General features: G+C 36.8%; 1 protein-coding gene across 2 annotated transcripts in view; it reads right to left on the reverse strand.

The window, feature by feature from the left end:
- Positions 1 to 21,502, reverse strand: part of arhgap15 (Rho GTPase activating protein 15) — a 41,438-nt gene extending 19,936 nt beyond the window's left edge. The window contains exons 1-6 of one of the 2 annotated variants that reach the window (XM_026928148.3): positions 21,374 to 21,502; positions 15,877 to 16,033; positions 14,062 to 14,118; positions 13,734 to 13,801; positions 12,232 to 12,319; positions 11,394 to 11,483 (exon numbers count right to left, since the gene is read on the reverse strand). In XM_026928148.3, coding sequence (XP_026783949.3) covers positions 11,394 to 11,483; positions 12,232 to 12,319; positions 13,734 to 13,801; positions 14,062 to 14,118; positions 15,877 to 16,033; positions 21,374 to 21,381 — 468 coding nt within the window. In that variant the 5' untranslated portion in view covers positions 21,382 to 21,502. The remainder of the gene's footprint in view (positions 1 to 11,393; positions 11,484 to 12,231; positions 12,320 to 13,733; positions 13,802 to 14,061; positions 14,119 to 15,876; positions 16,034 to 21,373) is intronic. The other variant, XM_026928149.3, reaches the window with a different exon arrangement.
- Between the last annotated feature and the right edge of the window lie 3,893 nt (positions 21,503 to 25,395).

The raw sequence follows: 25,395 nt of genomic DNA on the forward strand, positions 1-25,395 counted from the left end.
ATGCCGGCATGAGCTTTCATTCATTGTTAGCATTTTGGGTAAACGATTCCTTTAACTAATTAAAGGCTAAACTCTGTTAACTCCTCTTTAATGACCAGTCAGCTTCCTGGCAGTAAACCTTCTTTAAAGGTTTAAAGGAAAAAGAAAATCTCTTTCAAAGAATCTCATTTTAGTTTATTGACCTCAGGCAGATTATCAGAGAAATAGACAGATGAAACAGTCATTTCTCACTAAAGGAGTATACATTTTTCAACCTGATTTTAGTCTTCTCACTATTCATATACATATTCATATCTTATCCTTTGGCTGCCGCTCATAATCCCAGTCCCTAATGCTTTTACCAGTGTCTGTTTGCAATTTATCTCTGGTTCATCCCATGTTAACATGAAGCAAAAGTGAAAACCGAGACGATAACTGTAGGCGAGGTTGTTTGAGCTGTAGCTGGACATTTGGTCAGAAAGAGGTGAATAGAAGGGATCATCTCAGTTTGAAGCTTTTTGAGACGAACCAAAACAGTTAACAAGGATTCAGCTCTTGAGTTTGTTTTTTTATTAACCAAAAAATAAAACAGTCGAAAATGTGTTAACAACATAAACTGGAGCACACTTTTTTGCAAAGTGTATGTGGTAATATTTAAAAATAATAATAATAATAATTAAGTTCTATCTCCAAACTCAGATAAAGCTGGTTTAATAAGGTTCTCCTGACAAGCCAGTCAGTATCCAGGATGAACACAACATACGCTATACAGCCAAAAGTATGCAGACACCTGACCTTTCGTGCTTTATCTTTATATGCTTGTTGAACATCCCATTCCAGATTTTCCCTCTTTGCTGTTATAATAAGCTCCACTCTTCTGGGAAGGCTTTCCACTAGATTTTGGAGTGTAGCTGTGGGGATTTGTGTTCATTCAGCTACAAGAGCATTAGTGAGATCAGGCGCTGATGTTGGTGAGGAGGTCTGGGGTTCAGTCGGTGTTCCAGTTCATCCCAAAGGTGTTCAGTGGGGTTGAGGTCAGGGCTCTGTGCAGGACACTCGAGTTCTTCCACTCCAACCTTCGCTTTGTGCACAGGGGCATCGTCATGCTGGAACAGGTTTGGGCCTCTTAGTTCCAGTGAAGGGAAATTGTAATGCTACAGCATACAGAGACATCCTATACAATTGTGTGCTTCTAGCATTGCAGCAACAGTTTGGGGAAGAACCACAGGTGGGTGTGATGGTCAGTGGTCCACATACAGAGACCACATAGTGCACCCCCAGTGGCTGGGGCTGACGCCCAGCATGGGGCTCAAACCCCCAATCCTGAGATCAAGGATCCCATGCTCTACCATCTGAGCTAGCCGGGTACTCTCCATCTGACTCATAAGAGTAATAAAAAATAAATGTACTGTACTTGCTGGTTTTACAACGTTGCCGGTCTTCGGCTTAGCAGAAAAAAGTAATATTGTGGCTAACATCAGATAACATTAACAATAAATATTACAGACATTAGCTGACCACATGCAATGTGCTTAATACACCATAGTGTAACAGGAGACTGAAGGTTATGCAGCACATTTTAAAGGCGTGTTTGTGTGGTTGCACAGGAACATGTATATTGTAATGCATTTTAATATTGTTAAATGTTGTACAATAAAATTTCAAGGTCTTTTTTGGAGGATACCAAATGAAAATGTCTTTCTCTGCTATTATTATTAGTAAGTTATTTAGTAAGATTGCTTTATTAGAAACATTGTAAAACCAAGTAGTACTTGATTAGACAGAATAATAAGGTTCTGTCTGTTTTTGGCTGCTGCTGAAAATTTTACTTTTAGTTTGAGAATTTGTATGATATAAGATCGAAGTTGAGGTGTGAATTCAGATTACAGAACGTTAGGATTTTGCTAGCTAGGACGTCAAAACTTTGATATACGAAAAAGTACTAATTGTTACTTGTGACTGGTGTGGTACCCTGAAAGGTCTGCCTTTTTTAACCTTTAGCATGTATATTTCACTTGGGGAAAATGATTAGTTTACATTTTAAATTCATTCAAGGTATTGGCTTTTGAAACCAGTTTTACAAACCCGCTGGTAGACTCCCTTCCTTGCATATGTATTCACGCCCTTGAACTTTTGCATATTTTGTAATTTTACAACCAGGAACTGAAACAGACTTGATTGGCATTCTTTTTTTCCCCCATTCTTTTTTTTTTTTCTTTTTTTTCCCCCAGTGACAAGTGTGAATATAAAGCCTTTCTGTAATGATTTTTCAATCAGCAAAATCACCATATTCTTTATGTAAGAGTTGAGGTGAGTACATATAAAATGATGAAGTGCAAGTGTAAGAGAGGAAAATGTTTCTTAAAGTGGCTTTATGTGACTCACTGCAAAACTCTTACAAAGTTCTGTGTTTTTGTAAGGAAATAAAAAGGAGCATAGCATGAATGCAATGCCTTTTTATGCCTGTGTTTAATGAGGAGAAATTTTAATATCCAAGCTCACACTTGGACTGTTAATTAATGTTTAATAAGGCAAAGCAGTACAAAGAGCAGAATGCCATTTGTAACTTCACATTTATGTTTTTCTATTAAATTAAACATTCATTTGAGTGCTTCATAAAGACACATCTTTGAAGCACTTTAGATTGTGGGATTAATTATCTCCAGTTTTACACTGAACTTGGAATGAGTCTGATTTAGAAGGCCATCAACTTTAATAAGCTAGAAAACAAAGGATAAGTGGGGGTGAGGTGTTTTTTTTTCCACCAATGATGGAATGATGCTTCAAGCTTGAGTTAAAGATCAAACAAACAAAAACATGGTCAGGATGTGCTCTGTGCATTGTAGTAATTTTTGTGGCATACTCTCACCAACATGGGGCTTCCCAAATGGTACGACTTTCTTAGGTTTCATATCAGCATCTGGATATTGGATACAGCAATTCAAGGATGGGAGTTTAAAAAGCATAACTGGCCTTTCTCTCTCCTACCGAGCAACAGTGCTCGCCTTCGAAGCTCAAGCTGCACAATGATGTTACATGAGCGACAGTTTGAAAAGATGCAACAGCTTCACATGTCAGAGGAAGCTCATGTTGTTTAACACCCTCTCCATGTTTGATAGCTATTTTGAGACATGAGACATAGTTAGTGGTACAGTAGGACTTGCTCATGGTTAAAATTATGAGGGAAAAAAAAAAGACAAACTGAGTCCATCTGAACCCGAGTCTCTCTTCTCCAGCAGTATATGCTGAGCATAACATCCTGCTAATATCTTTACACTGTTAATTCTGCTAACACAGAAGGTGTTTCCATTTTTAATGGTGTCCATATCAGTATCCGGGATCTTCATTTCAAAGATTTGTTCTTGAGGATTTTTATGCAAGAAGGATATTTCATATTTGTAACTGATTTGGATTGAAATCTCTGGATTGAGGCTGAGATACGTGTGTGCACACCTTTTGGTTCAGAAACACTTTCAGACCACATCAACCACAAGAAATAAACTTTTTTTGTGGTGAGGGAATCTCTAGGGATGTCACAATATGATTTGAATTGATTTGATTTCAACTCAATTTCAAGAACATCCAAGAACTCCCAAAAGCAGTTCTTTATGCTTCTTAATTATTTTTTTATATTTATAACTTACAATATTATTTTTTTCAGTATGCGTATTTCCATTTGGACCTTCAGAACAGAAATTTCTGAAGGTTCACGAAAACATTTCTAGCCATTTTGTGCATCCCATTTCTACATTCTTGAAGACACGAAATAACCCGAATAAATTATAATTGTAAATAATTATTAAATTATTATTCTTTATGTTTAAAGTTAGCTAAAGCATATAAATAGTTTTATATGCTAATGAATTTTCTGTGGCTTTATTGCCCCAAAAATGGCTGTTAGAAGTCCACATGTATAAACTGTGTTGAGGGAATGGATGACAAAATATTTTGTTTTTCTCATTAGATAATCATCCTGATGTTATTTTCATAAGCTCCATTTGTGATCTTATTGTCTTGACAGTCATCAATATGATTTATATAATAAATGACAACCTGAAAAGCATTTCATAATTACTGAAGACAACACATCACTGCATTAGCTCATATTAATAAATAATCCTCTCTACATTGGACTAGTTAGCTACCCCATCAGGCTAAGTAGCTTGGGCTTCCATCCAGTCTCTCTGTGCATGTCAGAAAGTGTGAGAGTGATATGGTCGATCTTTAGATCCTTAAACAGCCTCCAAGGTGCCATATGAGGAATTACAGCACGCTTTATATCACTGATAAGTCATCTTTGTTGATATCGAGTCGGATTTTGACTTGGAGCGTTTTTTCTCTAGTGAGATACAATGACCCAATTTAGGTGTCTCGTATCAAAGCCCAGGAGTCCTTTTGGATGTCCTTAGTTCTTCTAATGAGAAATTACTCTCCTGTACTTTCTCACAGTGCATGCTTTCTGCTTGCAATGTAGAGCTCTTTAATGAAATATGTCATTTAGGTTTAAGTTTTTTTTTTTATGAAATATGTCATTTAGGTTTAACACTGGATCCTTGTGTGTAGAACTAATCTAACATTTTCACATTGTTGAAGACATTGGGTCTCATTTATCAATGCGTAAATCATGCGTACGAGAGTTTACACAAGAGATTTGGTATTCATGGAAAATTCTATCCTACCTGTGCTTCTGAGTGTTTGTACGTTTATGAATAAGAAGGCTAACTTATGTAAACCTTGACTTGATCGAATTGAAATCATTCAATTTGCATGGATTGCTGCACTTTTATATCTGGAATATGCTGTCGAGGTTAACGTGCTTATTTTTATTACATTTACAGCATTTAGCAGACGCACTTATCCAGAGCGACTTATAGAAGAGCTTTGGAGTCTCGATCAAAAACACATCCTCATGCTAGTTCACTAGGTGAATGCTAGGTCAGGGACTAAGAGTACCATCGAGAACATTTTGTGAAAACCAGTCGATTTATTTTATTGACATTTATTTAAAGAATATAAAAGATAAAGAAAGTGAGCCAACACAAACTCATAAAGTAAGATAAATAAAAGGAGCATTCAGTTATGACAGTAGAAATCGTGGTGTATGAACAGAGGTTGTAAGCCGTAAACAAATGCCTCAACTGACGGAAGATTTAGCGCTCGCTTATTATTATTAATATTATGCATTATAAACTATTTCGTATAGTAGTGAGTCAAAATAACTTCCACTTCTGTTTTTCAGTTTTTTTTTTTTGTTTTTTTTTCTTTCAGATTGATTGTTTCATGCTCACAGCTGTCTGTGCTCTTGAACTTTTATGGAGTTTTGTGGTCGTCACAACATGCAAATGAGCTGTGTCAGGAACACGCCGGGTTATTTACAAGTGATTGGCATTCATCAACATACACATGCAAGTACGAAGAAAATCAGCGTTTCTGAAACCTTTGTAAATCTGACGCAAACACTTGCATCCAACTTTACTACTTTACTAAAAGATTGTGGCCATTTTTAATTAAATTTTTTTTTTTTTGAAGTTATGACCAAAATTTACTTTGATATCTGTAATCAAGAAAATATCAATATATTTTTCCAAATCACATGGAAATATTTTTATTTAGGACATTTTCTAACCTTCCCTTGGTGTCTGTCAGGTCAATTCGCACATCCACCGAGAACACAAACATGGCCGCACTCCCTAACAACCCCAGACTTTGTCTCGTTTATAGTCACACACCTGAACACAATCACCATCACACTATATAAAGGACTCACAAACAGTCACTCATTGCAAAGTAGCGCTCAGTGTGTCTCTACCTGACCTTACCAAGCTGTTTTCTTGTGTAGCGTTTCTCTGGTTTTTGACATTGTCTACGTTTACATGCACATCAAATTCCGTTTAAGGTCTGCATTCAGGTTGCAGCCATATCCCGAATACGATGTTTATATGCGTACAGGCATCAGAATATTCCTGTACACATGGTTGTTGTAAGTATGCCGATCTACACATGATCTTTTCCCTTTCCGCTGTTATTTCCCAGGAGATGCTGCTGTTGGTTATAGAATATGCTCAGTTATTAGTTATTAGTTTTATTACCATTTTTCACACTAATTTAATTAGGACTCTAAGACCTCTCGCCATCAAAAATGCCTGACAACCCCGCCTCGAAATGGAAAGGGTCAGATAAGCATCTGTTAAGCTAAGCATCTGGTCGTACCCACAATTCCTTGTGGACTGAGCAGGTGCTTATATCTCCTTTCAGTGGATTTTCTGAATAAGGTGTTTACATGCATAAAACAGGCATATTCCAGGGGTGGGAACCAGAACATTGTTTTAATCTGAGTCGGGCAATCGGTGTTTACATGACTCAATACTAATTAGAATATTGCCAAATTCCTGTTAATATCGGAATATTGATGTGCATGTAAACATAGCCATTGTGTTTCTCTGGATTTTGGATTTTTGGATTTGCCTGTTTACTGTGATTTGCACATCGCCTGACCTTGCCTGTTTTGTGATCAAGTTTTTGCCGTATGATTTGGATTTGTCTGTCTGTTTCTTCAAAATAAACTCTCTCTGCAGTTGCACCCCTTTCCGCCTACATTACCTGACAGTGTCTACTTGCAAAGCTCATGTTCGGTAAGGAGCCAGTTTAACAAACACAGCAGTAAATGCACTCAGTTCACCTAAAGATGTCTAAAAAGTTGTGGTTTTCTTATGCAATGAATGATAAGGCTTTGACCAAGTTATTGTCATAGCAAAACAGACAGAAGTCTAATTCATTCAGTTTGAAAACAGATACTGACTCTTAAATTGTCCACAATGCTCCTGTGCCATCACATTACCAAAAAAAGAGCAGATCGCTTACACACGTGATGTGATGTGCCCCACTGATGTGAGCATGAACTGAGATTTCAGTTGACCGAAGAGACGACAGTGTGGCGAATGACTTTTACCTCAGGTGATGAGACAGTTGAGGATTATCGAAGTGAGAACTCATTTAACATTGTAAACTTATAATACTTTAAAATGTATCAGTAATGTTGTTTTTTCCATAATTAGATTAAGTTTAATGTAGATAAATGTAGAGGTAGATGCAGGAAAGCCTGTTGTGTTTAAAAACTATTTGCAGTAGAAAATGTGTAAGATCTTCTCAGGCCACCACACATATTAAAACGTTGCTGTTTTAGATTTTTTTTAACAGAGGATGAGTTAGTATCTGATGCTGAGAGACAAAAACAACATCTCTTTCTTCCCCAATTCTGTCAGGTTCGAATATCTAAGCTGTGTTGTTTCCATGTGAACTGATATTGCTTTCAGGATGCACATTTCGCAGTGGAAAGTGGGTGTTGCTTTATGAAGGTTGATCAAATTTGTCAAAATAACATCTTGGAATGCAAACAGGTGCTCAAGAATTCAACTGTGTATCTAACAACTTTGAGTCATTTCATGTTTACTGTATATGATTCACCCTTTCCTACTGATTTATGGTGTGATTGAAGGATTGTTCAGTATCGTCATCCAGATAGAATGTTGTGTTTTGAAATGATGAGTCAAACAATCCGTGTAAAGGCAGGCGTTAACCTTAATACCAGCTGCTGTGTTGTTTCAGTGGTAGGAGAAGCCTTCCTGTAGGAAAAGTGTGCTGTTGCCTCAACTTCTAGTGTTACTGATGTCCATGTGGGAAAACAGGTTGGGTTTCTGACAAGGCTTTGAAAGTGATACCTGAATGTGGTTCCCTGCTCCACGACCTCAGATTTATCCATTAAGCGTGTATGGGTTGGATCACTAAGAGCAATTGTGGTGAAAGTCTTCCTAGCTGAACACAGGGAGTTGCTGACTTTAACACTCGGGTTCATATTTCACTTCCCAGTTGCAAGCACATTGTAGGTTTGCACGCCGTGCGGATTCAATATCTCGACTAGTCCATGTCATAAGTATAATTTATGGCAAGTTTGCCAATGCTTTTTAATTTCAGGATATTTTTGATGTGCCGTAGGCTAAGTGACAAAATCAAGCATAATATTAACGAGGAATGCTATTAATGTAATCCTTGAAAAAGCAGGGGAGTAAAAATTTAGTCCAGACCGTGAAACGAGAATATCTAAAACAGTGAAAGGAACTAAAACTCAGCCCTGAATGCTTAAAAAGTGATCACGAAAAAGGAACTTATCCTAAATCTGAACTGTATTTCATCTGACAGAAATCTTAATTGTCCTCTAAGCTGACCAGAAGTTTCCACACTCCTTTCTAATCCACACAAGTTGATTGACGGCGTTATCAGACCACAAAATGGCCTGCTAATAGTGTTACAAGCACGTGTTTCTATATATCAAGTTTAGGATTACTTAAGCTTACAGTTTAATGCCTTTTTAATCTCCCATGGAGAAAAGATTTTTGGCCAGTGGCGAAGCGCTCGGCGATGATAAGTTGAGATGAGATCGGGAATCCGTGTTTCGTTTTTCTTTTCGCTTCATTATGTGCTCTAGCGCATCTGTCCATGTATTGATAAATATTCGACTTTTCCTCAAGCACTCGTCCAAAGATTAGCTCTGTTTAAATGGTGCTTGAATGCTGTGTCAGTGCACACTTAACACCCTGGGTATAATCTAGGGAGCAAGCTTAGAGTAGATAATGAAGTTCACTCAGTTGTGTACTCAGAAGTCTAATATTTGTGCTCAGCATCTCCAGTTGAACAAAGCTATCTATCCATTGATTAAGTCGTTTGCCAAGTATAATTAGGAAAATACCACCTGTTTTTTTTTTTTTTTTATTGTCTTAAATTGTACCACAGCACTGTTGAATTCTCAGTCCTGACTGGTCAGAAGGTGTTGATTAATTTTGCTTAACAGCAGATCTCTTACAATAGAGTGGATGCAAGGTGTATATTAATATGCTTATACTAATACTTTGTCATTTATATATATATATATATGTGTGTGTGTGACAGCGGGGATGTGGTCGAGTGCCAGTTTGTGAGGGTGAAGGCTGGTGAATGAGTGGTAGGGATGAGGCTGCACCTGTGGTTTACTAATAGGTGTTCTGTATTTCAGTTCACAGCGGTGAGTAGATAAAAGCAGGAAGTGGCATGGAAGCCAGCGAGCGAGAGCCGAGCCGAACCGCGTTTGTGTCTTTGTTTGTGCATGTCTCTGTTTGAGGCACTGTGAGACTTAGAAAGTGCTGACAAACGCACGGAAAATAAAGAGCCGTTTAAGTTGTCCCGAGCCTGTCTCCCGATTCCTCATTTTCATCACAACCCACGAGAATCTCACAGTGTGTAATTATGGAGAAGTTTCCTGTGAGGAGATACTTAGTGTCTCCAGTGTCAGTGCTTTGTAATAGTCCGAGGTAAGACTGTGATGTTTTCTGCCACGAGAAAGTCCTTAAGACTTTCGTTAAGGTTTTGCACTTTGTGGTGTCTCTGTAACATGACAAACTGCGTTTTTATTTGTATTATTAACTTTGAGAGAGAAAAACGAGAGCCTGGCGAAGAAATTACTTGTAGCTTGTTGTGCTATAAAGTAAGTGATAACAGGAATTAACTTGTTTCGTGGACGTTGCACAACATTAAACATATAAACGGTTAAAAAGCATGATGTGGTGTATAATAAATAAAAAAACTGGGCCTTGTTTATCAAGCTGGATATGAACGGATTTATCTGCAAATCATTCATCTTTGGTCTTCATGAAAATCTTGTAAACGCAGAAAAACGTTCGTGTCCTACTCGTGCTCCTGAATGTTTGTAAATTTATGCGTACGAAGACTAACTAATGTAAAGCTCGACTTGATCGACTTCAGTCATATAATTTGCATGGATTACTGCACTTTTATATATGGATTATACTGTTGAGTTCAAATTGCCTATTTTTATTACGCTTACATCATTTCGCAGACGCCCATATCCAGAGCGACTTATAGAAGTTTTTTGGAGTCTATCACAAACACATCCTCGTGCTAGTTCAGGGATTAAGTATACAATCGAGAAAATTTTGTGAAAACCAGTCATTTTATATTATTGGCAGTAATTAAAAAATATAAAAATTTAAGAAACTGAACCAACACAAACTCGTAAATTAAGACAAATAAAACTGATTATTTAATTATGACAAAGGAAGTAGCACCGTATAAACAGAGGATGGGCTGGTCTGTCTGCGCATAGCTGTACGCCATAAACAAATGCCTCAGCTGATGGAAGATTAAACGCTCGATTATTATTAATATTATATATTGTTAAGTTTTGGTATTGGCATAGTAATGAGTCAAAATAACATCCACTTCTGTTTTTCAGGCTTTACCCTGATCGACATTTAAATCAGCTGTGCTGTGCATGCACTTGGTTATTTACAGGTGATTGGCATTCATCAGCATACACACACAAGTATGAAGAAAATCAGCACTTCCAAAACTTTTCAGTTCAGTTTGGTTTATGCAAACATTTACACACAACTTTACTAAAAAATTGATAAATGAGGCCCATTGTTTGCACATTTCAACCAACTGGTGTAAGAGGAATAACTTAAAAGAATATGAATATACAAAAAGTAGGAAATGTTCTGGTTCTTTTTTGTTCTTTTTTAAAAAAAAACCTTGCAATCTTTAGGGACTGGAATCCTTCAAGATGAAACAAAAAAAAGTTGTGCAAGGAGTTCAAGGTTTGTACTTTGTACAGCGAACCTTTCTGATCTTTCTGGAATGTAACAAACCGCAAACCTGAAGTAAATCTGATCAAATATTATTAGATGGCTGTTGTTATCAACTGTAGCCTAAGTAACAGTTTGATTTGGAACGTAGTTAGCCCAGAATGCTTCCACACAGCTTCTGGTTCAGGAGTTGAACCAAATTATGTTCTGTAAAATTGCCATATGTTATAATTTGAGAATACAAAATGACTTCTTTTTCCAGCAGGCCTGTTATTTCAGTGTTTTACAGTGGTTCCAGGGCATAGTGGTAGGGTTAACCAAAAAAAAAAAAAAAAAAAACCACTCTGGTATAGACCACGCCCACTTCTGGTTTAAATATAAATATAAGAACAGATACGAATGTTTTGAGCACTAACAGATTACAGATAGAGTTAATGGCATTGTGTTACACCCCCAGCTGATACTACGCCTTATTTGAGTTGGGTTGAAAAGTGACACTTTTGTGACACTTAATCTAGGAAATGACACTTTTTCACTTTGTTCACACTATATCTTTTTGGTATGCATGTCTTCACAACATAGTTAGATGACTGGGTCATTATGGACTTTCCACAGCCATAATTTTATATTTGCTGTCTCTTCCTAATCTCTAGGGAAGGTACAAGGCAGCTGGACCATGATGCGGATGAGATGTATAGTGATTGCATCTAATTGGCTTCAAAAGAAGCACTCTCCACTTTTTTTTTTCTTTTGCTTAGTAGTTAACAGAAAGTTTCCAACCTGAAACACATTCTTCCGACTCGACTTCTCTGTTGTCCATTCTACGACAGCACCGCAGAGGTCCACTCCTTCTGGTTTAATTCCTGGTTTCTGTGGATAACAGAGTCCACAACTGTGAAATACCTGAACAGCAAATAATAAATGCTTCATATTTACATTTGAGCCACATCAGATCAATTTCAAATGGAGGCTGGTGACAAAAGAAGAAAAATCCTGGCATTGAAATGTTGCTTGTGCTGTGATAGTGTAACATGAGATGGTTGTGTCTGAATTAAGGAATGTGTAACTGACCACCTGTACATTCTCTGTTTTATTAACTTTTCTTCCATGCCATTTTTTGTTGCTTTTGATTTTATTCCTCTTCTCCTACAGCATCAGTACATGGAAGTATGACTGACGATGAAGAACGTTGAGCATTTCTGGTTTTTTTTTTTCCAATAGCTCACAGAAAATAAGGTAAAGAGAAGTAATTTTTCAGTACCAGATCCAGTAAGGTAATGTGAACAGAACAGTGAGTGTGGGTGAGAGATTCCATGTGGGTGAACAGAGTGGGTTCTGTTTTAAATCACCCATTTTATCCAACATTCATTGCAACTGTTAGATCTATATGAAGAGACAAGCTTTCTGGCAACACTTAGAGCTCCAGTCTGAGGACTGAAACACAAAACACACATGCGAACATGCACATAAAAACTGAATTATTCAGCTTTTCTTCATCAAGGTTGTTAAAAGTTCAGCTTCTACTGTATTTCCTGAGTGCAGCAATGGTGCTGTATGTGTACGTCTGTAGACGTTTACTGATCATATGCGTGCGTACGTCATGATGCAGATACCTTACCAAACTGGCCATTGCTTCTTGCTTGCTGTCCTTGTAAAAATGCAGCTCATTTGACGAAAGGACAACCCAGGCTAATGTCCAGTTTTTCCTGCCGAGGAATTTATTAATAATCTGTAGTCACTACTAAACAAAAGAATGTAATCATTCCAGAGACAGCAGCTACAATGTACATAGAAAAGGAATAATTAAAGGCCATATTCAGACTTTAGTTGTTAGCACGCATTTAGAATTTAATACCAATATGGTGCACTTGAGGCATGTCTTAGTTTGACTTCAGCACATTTTTCATGCATGATATCGAATCAAGTGAGGAGCGGTATTAAGTCCACTGTCTAACATTTTGATGTAGCCACAATATGTCACGTTGAAGTGTGCAGGTTTTTGGCTGTACATACACTCAAAACAACTATGTAATGACATTTGAGGGCAATATTTAATAGATAAATATAAAGCTTATAGTATTGTCCCTTTAATTACATAAATACTGTGCTTATAGTATTGTCCCTTTAAATACACAAATATGATGCTTATAGTATTGTCCCTTTAAATACACAAATGTGGCGCTTATATTATTGTCCCTTTAAATACATAAATACTGTGCTTATAGTATTGTCCCTTTAAATACACAAATGTGGCGCTTATATTATTGTCCCTTTAAATACATAAATACTGTGCTTATAGTATTGTCCCTTTAAATACACAAATGTGGCGCTTATATTATTGTCCCTTTAAATACATAAATATGACACTTTTAGTATGGTCACTTTAAATCCTTTTTTTTTTTGTGGCAGATTCAACATTTTAATTGGACATTCTCAAAAAACAGGGAAATGGGGTGCATGGGGAAAAGGGTTGGAATATATCTGCTTTAAATCATGTTTTCTTTAAAGGAGAGTGCATCGAATTAATGAAAACATTGACATTTTATTAATTTGACAAGTCAAAATAGCAAAATGGCTATTTTGTAGTGTAGTAAGTGTAGTAAAATGGCTCAAAACCCCCCGGCACACATTACGATTTTCATGATCCCGATATAGTACCTTGTGGCTTCATTAACTTATGTGTACAAATGACTGTTGGAGCACAATATAAAAACTAAAATGTTAAATAACTGAATGTGCTGGATCAAGTGCTATTTTATAAGCTTCAGAATAATGGAAGCCATATTGTTAAATTAAACCAAATTTGCAGTGATAGTTACAGTTAGGACTATTCATATAGTATTATAAGGCAATATTACTGTACTTAATGTTTATTTCAGTTCTTGTCATCTTCGTATTATATCATGTTATATTATATGATGTATTATTTTCAGTCTGATTTTTGTGTCCCTGAATGATTTGCTCAGAATATCAACTTTCCTCATGTAAATAATGACTTCAGTCACCAACTCCTAATACGGCCCTAAGAGTGTATATATAATTACAAAGTATATGTCACCTCAAAATGAATAAATATGAAGAATGAAATATGTTCAGGGACAAAATGATAGGTTTACATACTTGAGTTTCTTTCCTCCTTCAGAGATCTTGGTTTTGTTGAGATAAACCCCATGCAAACTTGGCTGGAGCTGTGATACAGTTAACAACAAGTCAGTAGATATCACCATAAAAGCTAAAAAAAAAAAAAATTACAATAATACTTGTTCACTGTATATGTTTGACTTTTTTTTAATTACAATTTTGTATCCTTTGGATGCTACTCTAATTCAGTCCATGTTTTGTTCTCTGCTTAGCAATAGATGCCCAGTAGCATTTTAAGTAGCTAGCTAAAAGTGCTTATGTGCAAAGTCGGTGCAGATGGTTCTTATTATCTGATAAATACACACACCTGTGGTACACCTTGACTGGTGTTGTGCTGGGACTGATTCCTGCGATGTCGGTTAAGCTGTAGAAAAATTAGGGAATTTCATAGTGATAGATTTTTACCCTAATAAAGACATCAGTGAATCAAAGAAATCCCTCTCACACAGCCTTTGTTTGAAAATAAAGAAAATAAGGTTTGCCATTGATTGTCGTTCTGTACAGTCTAAATGACTCACTCATAATTACTTTAGTAGAGCTTGATGTTTTGGCTCTGTGACTGGATCAGTTCCCAAAAACCTACCAATTCCACCAATGGTCATTATACAGTTTTAACATACAAATCAAACAAATGTCTATAATATAATACCATTAACGTTATTTGTGAGGATGATGTTTTAAGGTCAAGTTTCGTCACTCGGTTAACCTTGGTTTGCGTTTTTGCACTAGCAGAGCCGTAACTTTGCAGTCAGTAAGTGATATTAATGTCTTATGAAAGCAGTAGACGGTGCAGGCTTTGTACCACAGTGCTCGTCTGCCCTCTACTGTCTATTCTCTGTGTCTTTATCACATTGTTAAGTCTCGGGTTTATCAATCAGCACACATTCCTGAATTTCTAGTGCGGTTTTGTGAGTAGAACAGGATAGTCTCTTAGTGGCCAGAATATTTGTAGGTGTTTGGTACTACAGATTTGATTGGAAGTGTACAGTGACAGGGAAACCTGAAATATCTAACTGATATACTGGCATAGAACATTATTTCCAGGACTGTTTGAAAAGTAGACTTGTACAGCTCCTGTTGTGTTGTACGTCAACTCATCCTCCTGTTTTAAAATGTGGAGTAATCAGGTAATATAATGCAAAAAATGTGTGGTGGTGTACAGTTACCACACAAGGAATTTGCACAGCATTCCACTCAAATGTTGGGGCTTTCAGAAAAAGAACAGCAGACAGGCAAGAAAGCCGGATCAATGTACTCTATGAGTCGGGGAAAAAAAGACCTACGAGTAATTTTATGTATTGGAACCCAAAAAACATATATTTATTTATGTGACTGATTCTCTGTCTAATTACGTATGCACAGATTTGCATGATGTTAATTTAAATATTTATTTCGCCGTAAATCTTTGCATGGCTATATGATATGATTGGGCCAAGTGGGCGGAGCTTTAGTCATCTAAAAAATATACTACGTTTCAGATAATGTGATCAGTGAAATAAACACTTTACTGCTGATGCTTAATATTTTAGTACCACAGTCTGAAGAAATGTTATAGACAAAATGTATCCAAAATTGTTTTTTTAATTTTTTAATCAATTTTTTTTTTTTTTTTTAAATGGTCGACGTGACCAAAATTGTCATTTCAAATTGCTTTAATTTCCTCTGTATGAAGTGTAGAGGTGCGCAGTAGACTGTTTTTTTTTAATTCCTCGTCTGCCCACACCTGACATAATTACTCCTGCAGCTTTGTTTTTTGTTGTTCTTTAAAGCTAATTAAAATTATGGTAGAGTAATTCTACTTTATGACACTGACACTGGAGACTCCTTCCAAAAATCATAAATAAATGTCCCCTTACAGAAAACATCACCATATGAATGACTGTCCACTGTTTATGTGATGAGTCCTGCCATATAATTCCCAGTGAATGAAGAACAAAGACATTAATATACACATGATTTGAAATACAGCGCTACTGTCAGAGCTGCTGCTATAGAAAGTTAATGAAAATTAATGATGATTAACGATGAATATGTGTTGACGATGAGTTAATGTGAAGTCACAGTTAGAGGGTAGGGAAAATGGGACAGTGTGTGTGTGTGTAGAAAAAGAAGGCTGTCTCACTGGTTTCTGTGGTGTGTCGAGGTCCGGTATGACCATGGATTTGGTTTGACTCAGGCGCTCACCGCTGCCTGTAGAGCTTTTCATCCTCATGGCTACGGCTCCTTGAGGCAGCACCAGAGGAGGAGGTGGCTTCGACACATTCTGCATGGCGCTAGTGCTGGAAGAGTGGACAAGCACAGATAAGGTCAGACATTTAAGGATTTTTGTAAGATGCCGTGCCAGGTGGGGCTAAGTATGGTAAGATAAATCAAAAAGTGCTCCTGAACCTTTCCCATGCACTCTTCCAATAACTCTAAAGCCTCAATTTTCAAGACGGGACACACTCTTAATCATTTTTTGGAGTGTGATCTAAAAGGATTTGTAGCGAGACAAGGTGGATATGGCGTAAAACACAAATACTCCATTGCAAAAAAAAAGTCACTATAGTTAGCTTGGTAATAGCTAAATAATCTGATTAATAACTGATCATGTGAGCTCGACATATGAATGAGATTTATGTCATATGAGCTTAGTTTAAGTTCTAAACCCACTCTCTTCTCACAGCTATTTCACAGCGTTATATCACCAATGCTATATCTAGATAGACATATACACTATATGAAAATCTATAAAATCTGGTTACTGATTGTCAGTATTTACTATTAGAAATGATATATGTCTCTTTTTTTTTTTTTTTTGAAGGTGCATTTTATACACTTGTAATATCCCTTTTTATTACTTTCACTTGACCCTATTTGAAAACAGGGCAGTGTATATGTATCACTATATTAGTGTGTAAATGAAATTGGCACGTGGTGAATAGTCGTATGGTGAAAACACACTATCTTAACAATCTTTTGAGTCCATTTGCTCTCAGTGGTGTGGTGGTATTGTGGATGTCTCCCAAGAGTGTAGTTGTTGGACCACTTCCCATTTGTTTTGTTTTAAGGGGCAGTGTTATTCCTATAGGTTTTTTTGTTTGTTTTTTGTTTTTCTCCATGAACAACATTTTTTGTGAAAAATGAGATTGCATACAAGGAATAACCTGATATCCACTGTAAAATTTGGAGGGGGATCATCAATGCTGAGTAAAATATAAGTGTATTTTAGCTCAAAACCTGTCAGGGTTAAGACTTGACTCCAAACATAACCTAAATTACAAATCTGAAGAAGGAAGTCCACATATGCAAACCTAAGAATGTGACAGCTCAAAATGTCCTACATGGAGGAACAGCCAAGCTGCTGTACGAGTGTCTCCACCCCTGATAGACATTACAGGAAGTGGCTCAGTGGCTCAATATTAGCTGTGAAAGTGCAGATAATAAAACTATACAGCATCCCCCTATGTTTAAGCTCAAAATATCACTCATTAAAAGTGTTCTTCTTTTTATATGTTTCCTGTTCATTTTCTTAAAGGGTGCCAGTAATTCTGCAGTTGACTATATATAGCATAGTACGACATTTCCAGAGAAATAGAACATTTTAGGCTGTGTCAGCAGTGTGCTATGGTTTCTTTGTGTACATTTTAGACATGAAGAAAATGTAGATTAGTAGGTCTTGACTCACTTCCTAGCGTCATGTGTTTACGACGTCGAGTCAACTTCCTGAAACGAAGGCTTGCATCATTGCAACATCTAGCCATGAAGACAGTGCATGTAACAGTTTTCACTACTCTCTGCTAGCTTTTAAGTAACTTGACAGAACTGTTTGTGGCCAGCTTGCTGAGAATGTATTATTTAAAGCATTAGTAAATATGACTGAACAGTGTAAAAGTATCTAACACCTGTATTATTTTAGGTGTTTACTAAAAAAAAAACACCAACATTAATGCATATTTATACCATCTATGCTTATAACTAAGGTCACAATCACCAGCAAATGTTGGGGCGGTTATTTAAAGGAAGTGATTGCTTAGTACAAGTAAATAAGGAACTTCAGCATTAATACATTATAAAACAAAAGTTGACAAAGTAATCAGTACTCTAAACTATTTCAGTCCTGTCTTATTATTCGTCTTATAGCCAGTGTTGGAGAAGCTACTTTGCAGTTGTAACATGTCATGCTACAAGCTACTCATGATTTAAAAATATCTAAGCAACAGCCATAACTTTTCAGAAAGTAGCTAGCTACACGACAAGCTACTGAGCAAAGTATGCTAACTACAGTGAAGCTACTTCTTCAGTCCAACTTTGGAAAAACAACTCTGAGATTTTCTCTTAATCTGTTGCACAAAATAAAATATACATGTTTTGTTCAGTGTATACTGTAACAGAGATTTTGCTTATCTATTTGTAAACCACTCTTAGAAAGAATCAATTAGCATTTCATAACTTTACATTCTTTACTTAATCTTACATAATAGTAAAACAGTAAGCATTTACAAAAAGCAACAGATACAGAGAGGACACAGTCCACTACTCTTGGATGAGTTCCTATCTGGAAATGTCTAGCTATGTAGCTAGAATTAAGTTTGCTGCAATGATGAATAATAACCAGCTAGGAAATCAACAACGATGGCAAACAAAAGACAACAGTGCTTAAAGTTATAGATGTCAGAATTTTCATTTCTGCTTTGAATAGGTTGCAAACAAATGTGTATCCGTTGTCGTCTGAGTTTTTCACGCTCATAAACATTGCCATGGATTTTCAATATTCTAGTTTTTATCTTTACTACTATAAATTATTCCGTAACTACGGTAGAACTCATAGAAAAGGTGTGTAGGTACAAGAGTGAGGAGCGTGAGTTTGGACTCAATGAGTTTGTTTGAACCTCGTAATGGTGCAATAGACAATTTTTCTTACTTTTACAAATAACGCAGAAAATATAAACATGATTTTAAAAAATAAATAAATAAATAAATAATTGACCTAAGCACAAGTGGATTACATGGCTGAGAAAAAAATCAGAAAACTGCATTATGGTCTGGATTGCTTGTTTGTGATTGGATGGGCCTTTTTGTCAGCCCTTGTATAGACAATCCCCAAAATCCTTTCACTCCACCTTCATCTCAGTTTGTCCAGAAAGAAAAAATTATCGCTAAATTCAGCAAGTGCCCAGCGCAGCCAGGTAATTTTCCTGCGATCAAAAAAAACATGCTGTACTTTCAAAAAAACAGGAATACCAGAGTAAACACTGGGAGTGGTCTTGTAAGATGGAATGATTTATTACTGGTGAAGGCGATGAAGCTGAGGCACTTTTATCCATGCTCATAAATCTCTATGAGCCGAATTTTGCCTGTTTATGGTATTATAACTTGGCTTTCAAGCAGCTTGAAAGTGACATCAAGAGGCCGTCCTACCTAATACTAGCTCTAGTTAGCATGCTAACTCTACACTGACGAAAAATCAAACTTGGATCAAACTTGGGTCGCTGGTCCCATGTGTTATTATACCACACATTTAATGTTAATTAATTTAAATATAATTAATTAATTATTATTAAACATCCTTGTGCGATTTTATAACATGAATGGATCATGTTAATACTACATGAACTGATCACATTCACTCTAAATAATTGAATTCAATTTAGTGTAAGCGGTTTAATCACAGCCTATATGTAATATAGTTATATCTGACTGGCCACATATTCCATTTTTTCAGTGCAGCTGAACTCCATAAGCCAAGATCTGTGTGTGGAGCTTTGTGATTTTAATCAAGGAGTAAAATAATAATAATTTGATAATAATAATAACCCACCTACATTACTGTTACAGACCTTATCGTGACCAATTTTTATGATGTATTATTATGATATATGTTCTCCGGACCTGCCTGAGCCAACCTGATGCCCTACTTCTGGTTGGAGTTCTACTCACTTGGAAATCACTCGCTGTAGCTGAGGATCGCGCCATACAGACAGCCTAAAGATCATTAATTAATGTGGATGGTACCACTTAAAAACCGTGAAGATGCCTCTGGACTACAGTTGCTATGATAGCTTTAGGACTGCAATTTGCCATGAACAGTTTTGCACTGAAGTCTCCATCAGTGAACAGTTGATAACTTCAACAAAATAGACTTCACGTGAAAACTGTAATGAATTTCCTGTTTACACAGTTGCACTTTTTGGCCATATACTTCACAGGTATACAAGGGAATTATTTAGAATCACGCCATCCGGTGTCATCCAGATGAGGATGGGTTTCCTTTTGAGTCTGGTTCCTCTCAAGGTTTCTTCCTCATATCGTCTCAGGGAGTTTTTCCTCAACACCATCGCCTCTGGCTTGCTCATTAGCGATACGTTTATAAATGTATAAAATTTATAGTTCATAGTTTGCTAAGAGTAGCTAATGCAGTAATTATGCAGGGAACATGAATGGAGAACGTTACCTTATGAAACAGTTTGAAGGTTATAGTTTGAAGATAACTATAGCGTTAACGATGTAGATTATGCTTTTATGTTAACCTAACAAAAATTGAAAAATGAATTATTGGTAGTTATAGAAATACTAAGCAGTAAATATGGTTAGATTATTAGTTCAGCGTAACCTTTAACTTATTTGTGTATTAGGCTACATGATTAGTTATAATTTTATTATAAGTCACATTTCCCAGGTTACTCATATTAAATTATGAATAATATGATGTAAGATGAAGAACAAGCCAGGACTTTAAGGGGTTAAAATTATTATTATTATTATTATTATTATTATTATTATTATTATTATTACATACTGTATTAATGCTGAAGGTAATTATTTATTTGTAATAGTTCATCACCAAGAACATGAGGCCATATCACAGATGATATAAATATTGCTTATGGTTAGTTAGGAACAATTGGTCAATAAATATGACTAAATGAAAACACTGAGATACAAATAGCCAAAACTGTCAATTTTTCAGATATTCATATTCATTTTCATGTTCATAGTCTAGATGATGTTTACAACTCCAGTTATGGAACGTTTTCAGTTTAATATGTGAGGAAACCCTAAACCTTACGCCCACAAAGCACACACAAGAATTCTGCCCCGTCGTTCCATAGTAACAGTTCACTCTTTGAAACAACAGGAAATAAATAAATCACTTGAAAAAAAGGGGGTAACGGAAATCAAGTGCCAGCGGAGCACAGAGTCTTGTGTCTATGTAAGGAAAAGTTTCAGAGGCAGCAATATGGCATATAAATTACTGCAGTGTTTTTCACCACATTTTAGGATTACAATGCAATACGGTGACATGTAGCAAAACCCTAGCAAAATGTTTTCAGGTTACCTTTTTTTTTAATTTTTTTTTTTTATTGCTTTTGTTATTGCACCTGTGCCATTGTAATATTTTAATCCGAAATATATTTAGCATGTTGTAAATCTAAATAATATGTGTAGGTCTATATTTTCTGGCCACTAGATCGGCCCTAAGCGCTCAGGAAGACCTGCAGGAAAAAAAAAAAATCAAATTTAAAATCTAACCGCTATTCGTTTGTCACATGCGAGATTTCTCCATTTTCCAGTCTTCACCATCATCCAGCTGATAAGGTCATGATAATGAAGGTTAGCGAAATAAAATCTATCCTTACCTGCTCATCTGATGATATGGCCGCGGTGCTGTCTTTAGATAATCCCACAGTTAGAGATGGTGGGACAGTAAAAGAAAAGAATGTGTGTGTGAGAGAGTGAGTGTCATTTAGAGGAAGTGCGATTGACTCACGTGGTAGATGCAGACTTTTCACTGCCTGTGGGTCTCAGCGCAGACATGATGCTTCACCACTTCCTGAGGCCTGCACCAACTTTTTCTTCTCTCAAGATGGCTGCACTCAGAGATCCAGCAGTGGGGTAGTTTTATTATTAAGAACACTGTTTTACCCTGTACACCTTGTTTTGAGGATATTGATTCAACTTGGGCTGGTTGAATTGTTAATGAATGAAAAGTATTTAAAGAAGAGCAGTTTTTTTTCTAAAGCGTTCCTTTAGCTATGAGTCAGTATTGGTCTACATACATCTAAAATTATACTGCTGCTACCACAATACATCAAAACACATGCATATTGTACTCAATATAGTGCATTTATCATTTCACTTTCACAATGCTAAGGACTTCCTGTTGAATCTATATATACTGCATCAACCAGGAGATAAATAAGTAACACTTTACTTGAACCCTGCATCATAAGACTAACATAACCATGAGCTGCCATGACATGAGTGCCATGTTTCCATTATGTGCAAGCTGTCATAATCTTTGAAATCATGTGACATTTGCAAAGTGTTTTCTGATTGTAACAAAATTTATGACACACACATGATCAGCACAATGTTAAAGGTACAGCGACTGTCATGATGGTGAACTTTTAAGCCTGCAAATAACATATTAATGTGCAATAAGTAAGGAGTAAAACACAAAAGGTCATGTTGTTATACAAATATAACCAACGTTTTATATGACAGCAATTTGCCAATGATTACAACTTTTTTATGCCTCTGAAACTTGGTGGTGGTGGCTTTATGTGTCTGTCTGTCCATGTGGCCATCTGAGATTCTCATTAGCGTGATATCTCAAGAACAATTGGTTGAATGATTGTAGGATTTACAACAATCAGCCATAACATTAAAACCACTGAAAGGTGCAGTGAATGACATTGTTATCTTGGTACAATAGCACCTGTCAAGGGGTGGGATATATTAAGTGAACAGTCAGTTCTCCAAGTTGATGTGTTGAAAGCAGGACAAAGGGCAAGCGTAAGGATTTGAGTGTCTTTGACAAGGGCCAAAGTGTGATGGCTAGTCAACTGGGTCAGAGCATCTCCAAAATGGCAGGTCTTGTGGGGTGTTCCTGATATGCAGGAACCGCCGACAGGGTCATGGGTGCCCGAGGCTCACTGATGCGCGTGTGGAGCGACAGCTAGCCTGTCTGTTTTGATCCCACAGAAGAGCTACTGTAGCACAAATTGCTGAAAAGGTTAATGCTGGCTATGATAGAAAGGTGTTAGAACACACAGTGCATCACAGCTTGCTGTGTAGGGGGCTGCGTAGTGGCAGACCGGTCAGAGTGCCCATGCTGACCCCTGTCTACTGCTGAAAGCACCTACAATGGACATGTGTGCATCAGAACTGGACCATGGAGCAATGGAAGAAGGTGGAAGAAGGTGTTTTCTTTTACATCATGTGGACGGCCGGGTGCATGTGCATCATTACCTCGGGAAGAGATGGCCCCAGGGTGCACTATGGGAAGTAGGCAAGCCAGCAGAGGCAGTGTGATGCTCTGGCCAATGTTCTGCTGGGAAACCTTGAGTTCTGGCTTTCATGTGGATGTTACTTTGACACGTACCACCTACCTAAACATTGTTGCAGACCAGGTACACTCCTTCATGGCAACGGTATTCCCTAACGGCAGTGGCCTCTTTCAGCAGGATAAAGCGTCCTGCCGCACTGCAAAAATTGTTCAGGAATGGTTTGAGGAACATGACAAAGAGTTCAAGGTGTTGACGTGGCCTCCAAATTCCCCAGATCTCAATCCAATCGAGCATCTCTGGGATGTGCTGGACAAACAAGTCTGACTGTTACAAAACACTGACACTGGAGTCTCCTTCCAAAAATGATAAATAAACATCTCCTCACAGAAAATTTCACCATATGATGAACAATTAGGCACAATTTTAATCTGTTTATGTAGAACGTCCACCACACCAGCCCCTGTGAATAAGTTGTTATTATAGAAACGATAACGATTAGAACAACTGCATTAATAGATATAATCCTGCGGTTTGCCTTGCAGCCGGAACTACTGTCAGAGATGGTGTTATAAAAAATTTAACCAACACCTTCTCAGAACTGAGACTTCAACAGAGCTGTGGTATAAATACATTTAAATCGTTTTAGAGGTTATTATATAGAAGTCATGTAATTAATCATTAAGTCATGGTAGTTACTGATAATGCTAACATGACACAGGTATAAATGACATCTTCAATGACACATTTATGACATGATTCAAGTAAAGTCTTACAGTGAGCAATGTCAATGTGAGTAGCTAACCCTATTCCTCACTACTGAATGTAATTTGTAGTGAGATTGATTTATTAATTTTGATTGTCAAATGGTAACATTGCCGAGTTGTGCTTAATTTTGAGGCAGTTTTCAGATTTTCTGCACATTATTAATGAGGATGGCTATTAAAACCAAGATAACATATAACACCAAGGTAAGCTATTTATTACCCTTATTTTTTTTTTTTCAAAACTCTACTTCCTGTGCTGTACTGGAAGTGAAGACAATCATATCTTCATTATTAGACATTCACATCCTTTGTGTTAAAAATATCGACACTTGCACGTTCTACCATCTCACCTTCTGTTGTTACAGGAAACAATGGTGAAGTTGCCATGATTAGAAATGACTTCATTTCCACTTTGCAGGGGGCAGAGTACACGTTATCTTATTTTCACTATCAGATTTGGACGTTTAGCTGAAGGTTAGTGGAAGTGTTTTGCATAAAGTAAAATTTAGCATGTACTTTAAAGCCTTGCTTAAAATAGACAGAGAAATTTTCACAGATGTTCCTTCTGAACCGCTTTTGGATCCTCTTTTTTTTGTAATATTTACCCCAACCAACCCTGTAGGCCTCTGTTAGACAGCTGAAGATGAAGAAAACCTTGACCTTACTGCACAATAACAACCCAAAGCACAAATCTAAGTCATCAAAGGAACAGTTTCAGAAGTAGAAGATGATCAACATTTTGGAATGGTACAGTCAGAGCCCAGATCTAAATCCTATCAAAAACCTGTGGAACAACTTGAAGAGGGTTGTGCATAGGAGATCTCCTTGCAATTTGATAGATCTAGAGCATTTTTGCAAGGAAGGGTGGAATAAAATTGTCAAATCAAGATTTTCTAAGTTAGTAGACTCTTACCCCAGAAAGATTGAGTGCTGTATTACAAGCAAAATGTGCTTTAAAAAGGTGTTAGTTAAGGGGTGTAGCAGATGTAGCAGAGCTGTAGTCTTTTAGTCTGTCCAGCTGTCTCACCTCCTTACCTGTACACTCTGCTCAAACAGATCAGCTTCAAAAGCTTCAACTTTCTTTCTAATACCACAGTCAATGCCCTCACATCTGTCTGGCTGAGCCACGTCTCTACATCATAACTGTCTCATGTTGCTGCATTGCATTTAGGAGTCCAGCGTTTGTTGTCTCCGATATCTATGCTGGATTGCTCATTAATATGGTGTTGATGTGACTGAGAAACGCTGCTCTTGCTGACTTTTATTCCTAATGTTTGGGACTGTTGAATCGCTCACATCTTACAAAAATACCAGAAATACAGCTTCAACCAAGAAATTTGCACTACACAATCACAAATCACAAATATTTGAATATAAAGACATTTAATATGTTTCAGGGTAGATCCTTCCTATAAGTGGTGTGTTAAGGTGAATTAGAATTATAAGGATGAGTAATGTGTTGAAAGATCTTAGTACGTATCATCTTATACTCAGGATTTCCCCCTCTGCTTTATTTATTAACATCATGTGATCCAGTGCATTGCTAATGGAATGCTTCAACATCGATAGAAATGTGAACACTGCTGTAAATGACAGTGAGTTTAT

Source organism: Pangasianodon hypophthalmus, chromosome 5, assembly GCF_027358585.1.
Source record: "Pangasianodon hypophthalmus isolate fPanHyp1 chromosome 5, fPanHyp1.pri, whole genome shotgun sequence".
Classification (NCBI taxonomy): Eukaryota; Metazoa; Chordata; class Actinopteri; order Siluriformes; family Pangasiidae; genus Pangasianodon; species Pangasianodon hypophthalmus.